Source organism: Ailuropoda melanoleuca, chromosome 6, assembly GCF_002007445.2.
Source record: "Ailuropoda melanoleuca isolate Jingjing chromosome 6, ASM200744v2, whole genome shotgun sequence".
Lineage (NCBI taxonomy): Eukaryota > Metazoa > Chordata > Mammalia > Carnivora > Ursidae > Ailuropoda > Ailuropoda melanoleuca.
In genome coordinates this window covers 113,560,667-113,573,955 of record NC_048223.1, presented here as the reverse complement: position 1 = coordinate 113,573,955, position 13,289 = coordinate 113,560,667, and the positions used below count along the sequence as shown (strand labels likewise).

The following is a 13,289-nucleotide window of genomic DNA, read 5'->3' as shown; positions in this document are numbered from 1 at the left end:
TAGTTTATTTTTTCTTAAGTATAAACTTTGTTTTTTAGAGGTAAACAAGAAATTGAAAATTTGAAGGAAGAAGTGGAAAATCTAAATTCTTTGATTAATGACCTACAAAAAGACATCGAAGGCAGTAGGAAAAGAGAATCTGAGTTACTGCTTTTTACAGAAAAGCTCACTAGTAAGAATGCGCAACTACAATCTGAATCCAATTCTTTGCAGTCACAATTTGATAAGCTTTCCTGTAGTGAAAGTCAGTTACAAAGCCAATGTGAACAAATGAAACAGACAAATACTAATTTGGTAAGTATACATTTACATTTAACTTTTAAAGCAACATACAAGAAGCACAAATTAAATTTTCCTGTTAGCATAAACCTCCTGGTTAAGTTGAGCTCTTTTTTTTTTTATTGGCCTGATTGTCTTGTAATTTCAAATGCTGTGAGAAGTGTCAGTTTTTCCTTCCAACTTGTTTAAAGTGTCCATTTCCTTCCTATTTATATAATTTATAATAAAATACCTCCCTAAAGTGTTTATGAAAATATTTCATTTTCGAAAATAAGAAAAACCATGGTTTTTGTCATTAGTAACTGGAATTACCACATATTTATATATGTGTGTGTGTGTGTATTTTAAGATTTATTTATTTATTTTGGGGGGAGGGGCAGAAGGAGAGGGAAAGAGAATCTCAAGCACACTCCCCGCTGAGTACAGAGCCTGACACGGGGCTCCATCTCATGACCCTGAGTTCATGACCTGAGCCGAAATCAACAGTTTGACATTCAACTGACGGAGCCACCTAGGCACCCCTGGAATTACTATATATTTTTTAAAGTATTTCAAATTTCTGTATTTTTGTAGTTTTTAAATGGTTTAATATTTCTAAGTTGAGTGTCTTCAAGTTACTCATAAAAATAATTTGAGCTGTTAGTCCAAAATAAACAGAGACCTCTGATATAGACTGTTTTGCATGTATAAAATGTCAAATGCGTTAATATGCGCCCCTATATTCCTATACAAGGAATTTAAGGAGTGCAGGAAACAAAACCTAGTAAGGAGCAATTCTGGAAGAATCTACCATCAAGGACCTTGTATTTTCAGGTTTTAAACTGTGAGCAGTAATGGAAACAAACAGGTATTAGAATTGGTGTTTTTTGTTTGATCTTATTTGATACTTAGGAAAGTAGATTGTCAAAGGAGGAAGAACTGCGAAAAGAGGAGGTCCAGACTCTGCAAGCAGAACTCACCTGCAGACAAACAGAAGTTAAAGCATTGAGTACCCAGGTCGAAGAACTAAAAGATGAATTAATAACCCAAAGACGTAAACATGCCTCCAGTGTCAAAGATCTTACCAAACAACTCCAGCAAGGTATAAAATTCTCGCACACTTAGACCTTAATGTTGCATCTTCCAGTCATTAAGGATTTATAGAAAAAAATATATTTTACATCAGGTTCTACCACACTGATTAGTGCTGTATGTTCTTTTTAATATATTAATGTTTATAAACCAAATTGCTAAACTTCTTGGAGTTCCATGAATAGTTTATAACATCTTCTATACTAAAGGACTTTTGTTCACAGAATCCCAAAGTGTGAGAGTTGGGAATATACTTGAGGACAGTATTGTCTAAACTTTTTTGATCACATACTCCAATCAGTAAAAAGTATTTAAGCATTTGTTCTCAGATTTATATATATTTATTTATAAATTTTAAACGTGTATCACTCTACATTAAAAAACATGAAAAATAGAATCTGATGAAAATAAATATAAAAATTAAAATTAAAATTAAAAAAATAGAATCTTTTCAAAGATCAGATGAAATGCAAGTATAAATGTAAGTTCTAATATTTTCTCCGTACACATGCTAGGAGTTGTTTTGCGCAGCATCTAGGATACCTGCATCCCACCTTGTGGACCTCTACCTTAGAGAATGTTAAGCCCTAACCCTTCCATCTTAGAGGAAACTGAGATCCAGACAGATTATGAATGACCCAAACACAGTGATTAACAGCTGGGACTGGAACCCAGATTTCTTTCATTTAAAAATTTAAACAATTTAAACTATGCCATGTGCTTGGATACAAAGATGACTAAGATATGTATTTCGGCTTCCTAATCGCTACTGTTCTCACTAACTTTGTGTTAAAATTGAATGAAATATAGTATTAAGGTAAAAGAGATTTAGCATTTACTTAATATGAATATATTCAGATATTTGCCATAAGAATTCAGTTTGTTTTTATAGCTATAATTGAAGGGAAATTTCTGGTATCATAGGGGTCATCTAAATCCATCAGGACTCTGAACATTAGGTCACTATGCCTAAGTGATGTGATCATAGTGTTGTTTTTAGGTATTTTGTATTTGACCTGTACATTTCTAGATATCATTTTATATGAATGACAATAGTAGCCCTCCCGTCTAAAGTATGTATTCCACAAATTTCTCTTGTGTTTAAGCCATTTTTGCCTGAGCGATTTTAGCAATTAAAATCAGAAATAGTGGGGCACATGGTCATGATAATTGTCACGAATAATTTGTTTCTTTTTCCTGTAGCACGAAGAAAATTAGATCAGGTTGAGAGTGGAAGCTATGATAAAGAAGTCAGCAGCATGGGGAGTCGTTCAAGTTCATCAGGTAAAAAGCTTCTGGTTTCAGTAGCTATCTAATGACTGATTGTAAAAAGAAGTAGCATTTTTGTGTGTGTTAAAGTGTTGATATGCTTTTTTTTTTTCCCATTTTGAGTTATAAAAAGTAGTATTATTTCCAGTTAAATAAGTTCTCATCATTACCCAGGGGTTCATGCTCGTCATGGGGTTCTGGATGATCTGTCTCACTGCCTCCTATTATCTTACCTGATTCTTCTTTATTCTTTGTGACAATTTCCTCTTCCATTTTTAAATTTAGATTTGTATCCATCCACATATAGAGAGATTTGTTATAATATGGTCTCTCTGTTTTTTACTTTTATATTTTAACACCTGAAAACTAATGAAATGATCATCATTATATATCAGAATTTTTTTTATATATACATGGTATGTTTAAATCTTTTAGCTTTTCCCATGGTAAATATGCCTGTGGTCTAAAGCGAAAATGAATAGTCTATAAAATTATGATTGATATCATTGTGGAAATGGTAATTAGCAAAATATCAGTGTATTTGTCATTTTGGAATGCCAGGAATTGTGCCAAGCACTTTAAACATATCATTTACTCTGCAGAATAGTCCTGTGATACGTGTATTGCACATTTCTGTGTAAGACTAAGCATATACACTATATTAATAAGAAAGGAATGATAAATCTAAAATACAGAAAAATGGTTGGGGGAAAATCTGAGGATGGAATAGGAGAAGAACACATATGTTGCTGTCAATTATTGGCTCTATTCAAATTTTTGGGTTGATGTGGGTTCACAAGTCTTCATTATATTTTTTAAATAAACAAAAGAAGGTTGTGAAAGGAAAAAAAAAAAAAGTCCTGTGAGGTGTTACAATTCGCATTTTAGTGATGAGGAAAGGAAGGTTCAGAATGGTTCCACGACTTGCCCCAAATTCACAGTGGCAGAACTCTCAGACTCTAGGGTGTGTGTGTGCTGTGACACTACACTCCCTCCCAGGAGTTGCACATTAGGGGGGAAACATCAACTATTGCGGTAGTGGGAAGATCAATAGTAGAAAGAACATAGGTTGAAACTACACATAGGTATTTAGAACCCAGGTCTGTCATTTATTAGCATGTGACCTTAGATAAGGGTATAGTACTGTCGTAAATCTACAAAATGGAGTTGAAAAAAGACTTTTGTTTGTAGGATAAAGAAGATCAGAAATTTTTCTCAACTGATGTTGATTAAAGTAATAGCTAACATTTACTGAGTGCTTACTTACATGCACTGTTCCAAGCACTTCACATATTTTAACTCATTTAAATGAGGATAACAGTCCTATGAGGTAAATAATATTATTCCCATTTTAAGATGAAGGGACCAAGGCACAGAGAGTTAAATAACTTGTCCAACAGCACACAACTAGAAAGTAGAGGAGTGGAATTTGAGCCTAGGGAGACTGGCTTCAGAGCTTAACCCACCGGCTGTGTTCTCTCTCTCTCTCTCTCTCTCTCTCTCTCTCTTTCTTTTTGGCTCTCAGTTTCACTTCAGACTTGTTATTCTGACTTTTTCTTGAGTTTCCTGCTTCCTCATCCTGTTCCTGAGAGACATAATAGGTCCTTTGGGTACTTCTGTCATTCATGTATTTAGAAATAAGAACTCAGGCCAGGTATAACTTGTGTTCTGTGCCCGACTCTGTTCAATCGAATATTTGCGAGTTATACTGGAAGACATAATATGTGACATTAGCAGATGACTCTAGACTGAGTACAATATCTAACTGATTTTTTTTTTTTTTTTTGTCTTCAGGGTCCCTCAATGCTCGAAGCAGTGCAGAAGATCGATCTCCAGAAAATACCGGGTCGTCGGTAGCTGTGGATAACTTTCCAGAAGTGGACAAGGCCATGTTGATTGAGAGGATCGTAAGGCTGCAAAAAGCACATGCCCGGAAAAATGAAAAGATAGAATTTATGGAGGATCATATCAAACAATTGGTGGAAGAAATCAGGAAAAAAACAAAGTATGTATTATTATAATAACACAATCTATGTTTGAAATACTGCTACTTATGTGGTAAAGTTAACTGTTTTCAAAATTAATCATATCAAGAGCCCATCTTTCAAAAAATAATTCTTAATTTTAGTAATTCAGTTACCAGTCTTTTAGTGATCACTTACTGTGTTCTAGGTTTTGGGAATACAGAGATGAAAGAAAACACAGGTCTTTAAGGTGATCTAGAGTTCAGTAGATCTTAATATTTTTTAGGATACTGAGATAACTTTGGATTTAATAAAACACTCTGTTAGCTTTTGCTTTTCATGACTGTGACTCTAAGAGAGAGATGGGGTTGTGGATTATCTTTCCTGTTGGGTAGGATATAGCAGGTAATTTATTGGACACCTGCCAAGTACAAGGTTCTGTGCCTGTGACTTAACAAAATTTCATTGATTTCTTACAACTCAGGGACAAATAAATTTACTGGTGGTGTTCAAGTCAAATCACTAAATGTTCTAGAGTCACCACTAATCCAGTAAGTGACAGACCAAGACCTGGGGATCTGGGCCCAGCTGGGACCAGGTCAGTGTGACCTTAAGTCAAAAGCTGGCTTCTCAAGCTCCCAGCAGCTGGGCACCAGGGGCCTCAAGCTAAGAACCAGCCGTTTGAGTGGTGACCTCCGAGGCTTCAGGGCGGCCTGGCCCCTGAGCGGGGTGCTGCTGGCCTTCCGTGGGGTGGGCGGAATGCCTGGTCAGCACAGCCTGAAATCTGCTGTGCGGTGCGTTCCATACACGTTTAATTTACACTAATGTTCTTTGTTTTGGTATCATGCATGAAACCTTACTTTTTCTCACTTTTATGAGGTGTATTTTCATGCATTTTTGTTTTCTTTCTTTTTTTTTTTTTTTAAAGATTTTATTTATTTATTTGACAGAGATAGAGACAGCCAGTGAGAGAGAACACAAGCAGGGGGAGTGGGAGAGGAAGAAGCAGGCTCATAGCAGAGGAGCCTGATGTGGGGCTCGATCCCACAACGCCGGGATCACGCCCTGAGCCGAAGGCAGGCGCCCAACCGCTGTGCCACCCAGGCGCCCCGCATTTTTGTTTTCTGTTTCTTCTCCCTGCTAACTGGCCTCTGGCATGGTTTTTTGTTCAACTCACCTGCGGGTTCTCCATCCTGACCCTGTGGCCTGTGACCTTTCCTCCTCATCCCTCCAGTGGCTGCTTCTCCCCTCCCAGGAGCTGGGTTCTCTGGGGCTTGGGCCTCAGTGGCTTGTTCTCCCCTCCCAGGAGCTGGGTTCTCTGGGGCTTGGGCCTTCCTTCCTCATCTGGTAAAAAGAAAAGAAAAAAAAAAAAGAAAGAAAAAAAAAATGTGCTGTGCAAAATTTCTCTTAAAAATACCATAGTCTTGGGGCGCCTGGGTGGCGCAGTCGTTAAGCATCTGCCTTCGGCTCAGGGCGTGATCCTGGCATTCTGGGATCGAGCCCCACATCAGGCTCCTCCACTAGGAGCCTGCTTCTTCCTCTCCCACTCCCCCTGCTTGTGTTCCCTCTCTCACTGGCTGTCTCTCTATGTCAAATAAATAAATAAAAATCTTAAAAAAAAAATACCATAGTGTTTTAAGAGGTTTTTTTTTTTAAATATATTGCAATGCCTTACCAGTGACTTTTTAATTTTTATTTTGAAATAATTTTAGACTTAGAGAAAAGTTGGCCCATGACTTTTAAAAGAAAAAGAAGGGATGCGTGGATGGCTCAGTCGGTTAAGTGTCTGACCCTTGATTTCAGCTCAGGTCGTGATCTCAGTGTTGTGAGGTTGAGCCCTGTGCTGCCACCCCCGCCCCATCACGTGCTCATGCACACATGCGTGCGTGCGCTCTCTCTCTCTAAATAAATCTTTTTAAAAAAAATGAATAAAGTTCTAAGTTTAATAACAAGAAAAGAGAAAATACTGAAATGGAGCAATAAAGAAATTACTCAAAAATATTTTGATTAATAAGGAAAAAGAAAAACAATGTTTATATATCTCTAATGTAAATACCATGTTGAACAAAAATGGGATTAAGACATCATCTGGAACGCCTGGGTGGCTCAGTCAGTTAAGTGTCTGCCTTCAGCTCAGGTCACTATCCCAGGGTCCTGGGATCGAGCCCCAAGTTTAACTCCTTGAGCAGCGGGGAGTCTGCTTCTCCCTCTCCCTCTGCCTGCTACTCCCCCCTGCTTGTGGGCACACTCTCGCTCTCTCTTTTTCTCAAAAAAAAAAAAAAAAGATACTATGTGAATAAGAAAAATTATTTTCTAACATATTACTGTTACTAACCTAATAGGTGCTTGTTTTATACTAATCATCTTCATGCTTATGATCATTTGACTCTTGTAAATTTTAGTGTTTTTAATTCTGCAGGTATATAATTGACCGTGTTGTTTTATTTTGCAGAATAATTCAGAGTTACATTTTACGGGAAGAATCAGGCACACTTTCATCAGAGGCATCCGATTTTAACAAAGTCCATTTAAGTAGACGGGGTGGGATTATGGCATCGTTATATACATCCCATCCAGCTGATAGTGGATTAACACTGGACCTCTCTTTGGAGATCAGCAGAAAGTTACAGGCTGTTTTGGAGGATACATTACTAAAAAATATTACTTTGAAGGTATCTCTATTTCTCATTTACTTACCAACCAGTAAGTAAGCGTGGCATAATGGTGCCTCTTTCATAGTGTGAGCTAGCCCGTAATTGAACTAGTTCTATAATGCAAGGTAACCATTTTACCTGGAGATAAAATTTTTGTGTTTTTCTTATTGAAAAATACAGTTTTTTAAACTCTCAAGGAAAGGAGGAAAGAGCAAAAAATCAGCTTAACTATTGGACAGATAGTTGTTTATTTTGCAGTGGGTGGCCTTTGACCTGTATAGTTACAATCGATTGCTGAGACTCTATTTTAAGATTAAGGCATTCATTTTCTAATGTATTTTCCAGCTTTACTTTTTGCAGCTTTTACCTGACCCAGCTATTCTATTTGTGCTATGTTTGGGTCTTGATAGTTAGTAAATCTAGTAACAAATCTGTGCACTAAAATTGGCTGTAGCTTCAGTAAAAAGATTCCAAAATGTATAGGATTTATTTACTGAAAACTGCCGTGTACCTGGTTTATGTCACAGGGCATTGAAGACTAATCCTCACCCTTTCAGGGTCAAAATTTAAGCAAAAACAGTTCAAACTGAATCTGCGTATTTATGATACTTAATAGTTCTGTTTTCTTTTCCCTTTTCTAATTGGTAAAGGAAAATCTACAAACACTTGGAACAGAAATAGAACGTCTTGTTAAACACCAGCATGAACTAGAACAGAGGACGAAGAAAACCTAACACACAGCTGTTGGTCACTGAACAGACAAAAGCCACATAAGGGGCAGGTGCCACTGCCCAGTGTTGTGGGAAACTTTCCTCTGCTTTGTGTGTCAGCCAGTAAAAAAGTGTTTTGCTTCATCTGTATAAAATACGAATGCATTGCTGTGTATACTGTAAGAGTATAAGCTTTGATGAAATTTGTGTTTGTATAGTGAGAGCCTGTCACTGAATTAGAACAGCTGACATTGCTACTAGTCCTGCAAAGTGCTGAGCATTACTGCAAGGGCTTTTGAAAACCCCTTCTCCACATTTCTTCCTTTGGAAATATATAATGTCAAAAATGATTCAGCTTTTTAAAATTATGCATGAAAGGACACGTGTTAATCATTCAACAATATGCTGTTTCTCCAACAGGAAGAAAAGTAAAGTGATTAAAATTTTGTTTGACATTCCAGCATAACATTTGGTTGTGTTTCAGGGATGCCAATGAGTCCTTAAATCTTTTAATTTTAATGGAAGCTAATAGGAAAGCCAGCTCTTGGTGGCTAGCAGTGATCGGACATTGCATGCCTCTGTCAGGTTTCCTTATCTGTGCTACGTACATTTTTTTCAGATTCAAATTGTTTGAGTTAATTTGAGTTTTTTTTTTCATTTTCAGTTACATAAAATATGATTTGAAATAACATGCTCACTTAGATTTGTGAACTTCAGTTGTATTTTAAAATGTGAACTAGATTACTCTTTAGAACAGAGAGATGAATAATGAATTCTTTGAAACTGAAATGCTTTAGTTTTACTAACATCAAGTGTAAAGATCGATGTTTAAGATATTTATGAAGAACCAGTTCCCAAGAGAATCCAGCATATGGCTCTGTTAACCATTTCATTTGAATACCATTCTTTACTGTTGATATAATTATATTCCAGTGGGGTGATCTTACAGTCCCCAAATGTGATGTGTTTCAGTCAGTATATTTATTTAAAATATAAAATAATTACATCTCTGTAACCAAAGGAATTTTAGAGCCAAATTTGTGTATCCTGATGGGTTTTTACAATATTTATTTAAGATGCACACTTAAGTGTTGCCAGTCATAGTATCAGTATTTCTGCATCATTGAATTTTGTTCCTCCTCTTGTGATTTGTCACTTATTATCATTTCTGAGTGTGGTTTTTCATATTTCGTTAAATTCAGATCATTTCTGTAATAGGATACCTTGGCTAATATGCAGATGTTGCCACAAGTGTCACTTTTGTTTTAGATTTTTGCATTCTTTTTTCTCTCCTTAAGTGTGAAGTAAGCTTTGGGATGATGAATTAAAAACCTTTAAGGAGTTGCATGGCTCTAAAAGTTGGGCTCATGGTAGCAATGTCCCTTTAATGTGTTTTAAAATTTTTTAAATCAACGTTGTTTAAAAAGATCATTTACTAAATTTTTACTAAGGATTAGTATAGCATCTTATTTTTTCCGTATACCGAGTTATGTCTTGGCATCCAAAAACGAAATCTTTTCAAAATGGAAATATAAGTCCAAAAACATCTTCTTAAAATAGCTATAACGAGTGTTAGTCTTATCATAATGTGTCTTGTTCTTTTTCCAATAATAATGTATCAAAATAAAGTAAGAGGGTAAGTGCAATCAAATTATTTTCCCATTTTTCTAGACGTACTAAAGACTACTTAGAGTAGCCAACATAACTAAATTTCATGACTTCTGTGATGGAGATTCATTCATACACTACAATATTTGTTTTTTTCCTCCAAGACAGAAATGTATGAATGGAGACCAAATAGTCATCAGATCTATAGTGTCCTATGGCTATACACTTTTAAAAAAATGTATACGTTTTATTACATACAAAAGTGAAATATTCCAATATTAACATTTGTGCCACCATTCATTTGGAGAAGTCAAATGGTGACACTCCATTAGAGGAAAGCTATTATAAACCATATTCTGACTTACTATTATTTTTCAAACTGTAGAAAATTTTTGAAGAAAATGCTTTTATTTTCCTTTTGTTCTTCAGTTTCTACTGTATCTTTTTGTATATGGATTAGAACCGAGCAAAGTAATTTACAAAAATGTGAATGTATCAGATCTTTATACCAATTCACAAAAAGCTCCTAATGTAAGGATTTAGAAGGGCTTCTACTCAATACATTGACTATATGGAGAGAAGAATGGGAGTCTGGAAAAGGAAAATGGTCTGGATAAACCTGAGATCTGGGGGAAAATTTATTTTATATGTTCATTATTAGTTGTACAAATCAAAGGCTGTTTTGGTTAGTACTATTTTGTTTCTTTGAGCAGGAAATTATTCTGTGTGTACTCGGTATATGCTTTTCTAGGTTTTAATTTTGAAGTGAAATTCTTACTGTGACTCCCTTTTTTCCCATACCCCTTCAAACTTTAGCCTAACTGTTAAGGATTGAAAATAGTGGGTTTGAGCAAAGAAATGGGTTTGAACTTCAGTGGTGTGTGGTTTTTTTTTTTTTTAACTTTCTATCTTCATCACAATTTAAAGTGACTTATCTTAAATTCAATTTTATCAGGCTACCAGCATGTTATTTATTCACTTAAAAAACACATGTATTAAAAGCCTGCTATTGCCAGGCAACATCCGGGGTATTGTGGTTTCATTGCTGAACAAATCAGACAGAGCAGGTGCTGTCCTCATGGCGCTTTGGTCTAGTGACAGTGGCGGGGAGGCAGTAGGAATAGCTCTGAGCCTCTGCAGCTCACAGCCAGCCGCTGTAGGAAGAAGGTTAATCCATTTGTGCAAATAGTGGCCCAGAAATCTCACTGTAGCATGAAGCTTTGGGAAATGAATCCTTGTTCTGGGGTATGCTGAGAGCAGATGGCTGTTTTCACAATGGTCTACACGTTCTCTAACCGTCACAGTTCGATGTTTATTTTTATAGGAAAAAAAACCCCAAAGACCGTAAAAAGGTATTTGATGTTTGCCATTTGAGTAAATTGTGAATGCCTGCTTGATGCTCACAAAGATGGATCCAGTCATGTTTTCATGTGTGTTCCTAAACTTTGACCAGTATATTATTTCCTAAAGATTTTTTTTCATATAAATGTAGACCAAGATGTACTGGTAGAAAGAAACCAAAACATTAAAAACCATTAATATTGTAAATGCTACTGTGGTGAAAATAGTTTTGTCAATCATGTTGCTACTCAGTATGTTTAGTTTGCCTTATGAATGTTGACTCTAGTAGCCTGTTTTTCGATATCCTTTTTTTTTTTTAAAAAACTAATCTTTTTTTGACACTAAGATTGTTCATTTTTAACACCAGTTGGTGGCACTAGGAACCTGAAATTTTTCAAGGCTCTGAACAACAGAAAATAATTGAAAAAGTATCCAAACATGAAGAATTTTCAGGAAGATAAATGAAAAATATAATTGTATATTAAAGATTTATTTTCTGGGATGGAATCCTTTTTTAAAATGCTATGGCTGTCCATTTTAACTACAATGATGAAACTTGTTTATCTTCCAAAAGTTCATATATATATATATATATATATATGCACATTGTACAGATAATCTTTAATTTGATTACACTGTTCATTTTGTAAATATGTTTCTGTATAAAATGAAGCTTTTCAAGAGAATTGTATGTATATATTGTACTTATTAAATAGGTAATGCCTGTTTACCAAGTTGTATTTTAGTAGCATCTTTTTGATTATTTATTTACATACACCACTTGTTAAACAGACTGATTTTCCAGACTGTCTGCAAGGCTGTTTCAGATTGCTTGAATTTTCTTTTTTAAACCACCTTAGGAATTTTTGCTTTCCACAGTTGTCTTTATTATACCAATTATTATTAGAAGTCAATGAACAATAGCAGATTAAATTGAATGCCAGGTTCTATTTCAAATTTGTGTTTTTATTATTGGTAACAAAATTTGGCCTTTTACAAAAGGCAGATTTTCACATGCCTGATTTCACATAGACATTTTCACATGCCTATGGGAAAATTTCTCATTGAACTTGATAAGCCAGTAATATATTCACATTTTCCACAAAACTATGTACTACTCACTTGCCCAAATTACCTAGCTTTAATAATAAAGATCTAATATGTTCAATAAAAAGATATTGAAATGGCATTAATTCATGAAATTAACGTGTGTGGTAGGTATTTCACATCACGCCGTGTTGTTTTCTGTTTCACAGTTCTGGTACACTTAAATTATGCCACATACCTTCATGACTTCACTACTGGAAAGAATCCCCTAAAATCAGGGTCCTTGGAATAAAGGTAGAATTAATAGAATAGAGGAAGCTGACATGACGTCTTCCTCAATAGTCTGCTTTCCGGTAGCCTTTGGATTTGTCTGCAAGGTATGGGATGTATGCAGGAAGAGTGAGGGAAAGATACTGGCCATGGTGGGGTTTTTTTTCGTTTGTTTGTTTTTCATTTTTTTTGTTTTGGCTTGTAGTTGTTAACTGGTCAGTGGGCCCCTCAGGCATGAGATTGGAAAGACCATTCCATGCACTTAATCCATGTCTGTTTTTTTCTTTCTGGTCCAATCAATGAATGTAGAATGAGCACACACTTCTTTAGGACCCGAAGCTTAAGAGGATGCCTGTGGCTGATGAGTGCCAATGTGGTTTTAATGATTCTCTTTGCAAACCATGTGACTAGACTTGACGTTCCTGCCTCTGTGGAGAGGCACTATTAATTCTTACATTATATGTGAGAGACTTGATTCTTGTTTCTTTCTTTTAAAGCATGCATTTAAGAAGTATTCTATTTCTGGGGCGCCTGGGTGGCACAGTGGTCAAGCGTCTGCCTTTGGCTCAGGGCGTGATCCCGGTGTTCTGGGATCAAGCCCCACATCAGGCTCTTCTGCTGGGAGCCTGCTTCTTCCTCTCCCACTCCTCCTGCTTGTGTTGCCCCTCTCACTGGCTGTCTCTCTCTGTCAAATAAATAAAATCTTTAAAAAATAAAAAAAAAATTCTATTTCTGAGGAATTTCCAGTCTTGTTTTACTTTTGAATTGCCCAGAGACCACAGTGTTTGCCAGATAGACTATCTGCCCCCAATTGCACTCCCCAAAAAGGGATAGGATGTTATATTCCAGAGAGGAATCTCTACCATTCACACATTGCAGACATAGTTCAGTTGTCCATTTAAGATCCACTGAAATAAACATGTTATTGATAGTCAACTGCCAGTTGTGTTAACTTGGGGAATATATTAAATACAGGAGGGGTTTTCCACATCATTTCACTATATAGTCTTTGTTTTTAATAAAGGCCCAAGGGCAGTTAGTCGTGTTTGTATATGTTTTCAGCACCCTCCCACTTT

The 13,289-nt window shown here is 35.9% G+C and overlaps 1 protein-coding gene across 6 annotated transcripts in view; it reads left to right on the top strand.

Moving 5' to 3' along the window:
• CCDC186 (coiled-coil domain containing 186) overlaps positions 1–11,626 on the top strand; it is a 52,529-nt gene extending 40,903 nt beyond the window's left edge. For 5 of the 6 annotated variants that reach the window (XM_034663302.1, XM_019805709.2, XM_002913550.4 and 2 more), the window contains 6 exons: positions 39–294; positions 1,171–1,360; positions 2,554–2,634; positions 4,414–4,624; positions 7,036–7,255; positions 7,888–11,626. In XM_034663302.1, coding sequence (XP_034519193.1) covers positions 39–294; positions 1,171–1,360; positions 2,554–2,634; positions 4,414–4,624; positions 7,036–7,255; positions 7,888–7,971 — 1,042 coding nt within the window. In that variant the 3' untranslated portion in view covers positions 7,972–11,626. The remainder of the gene's footprint in view (positions 1–38; positions 295–1,170; positions 1,361–2,553; positions 2,635–4,413; positions 4,625–7,035; positions 7,256–7,887) is intronic. The other variant, XM_034663303.1, reaches the window with a different exon arrangement.
• Positions 11,627–13,289: the final 1,663 nt, after the last annotated feature.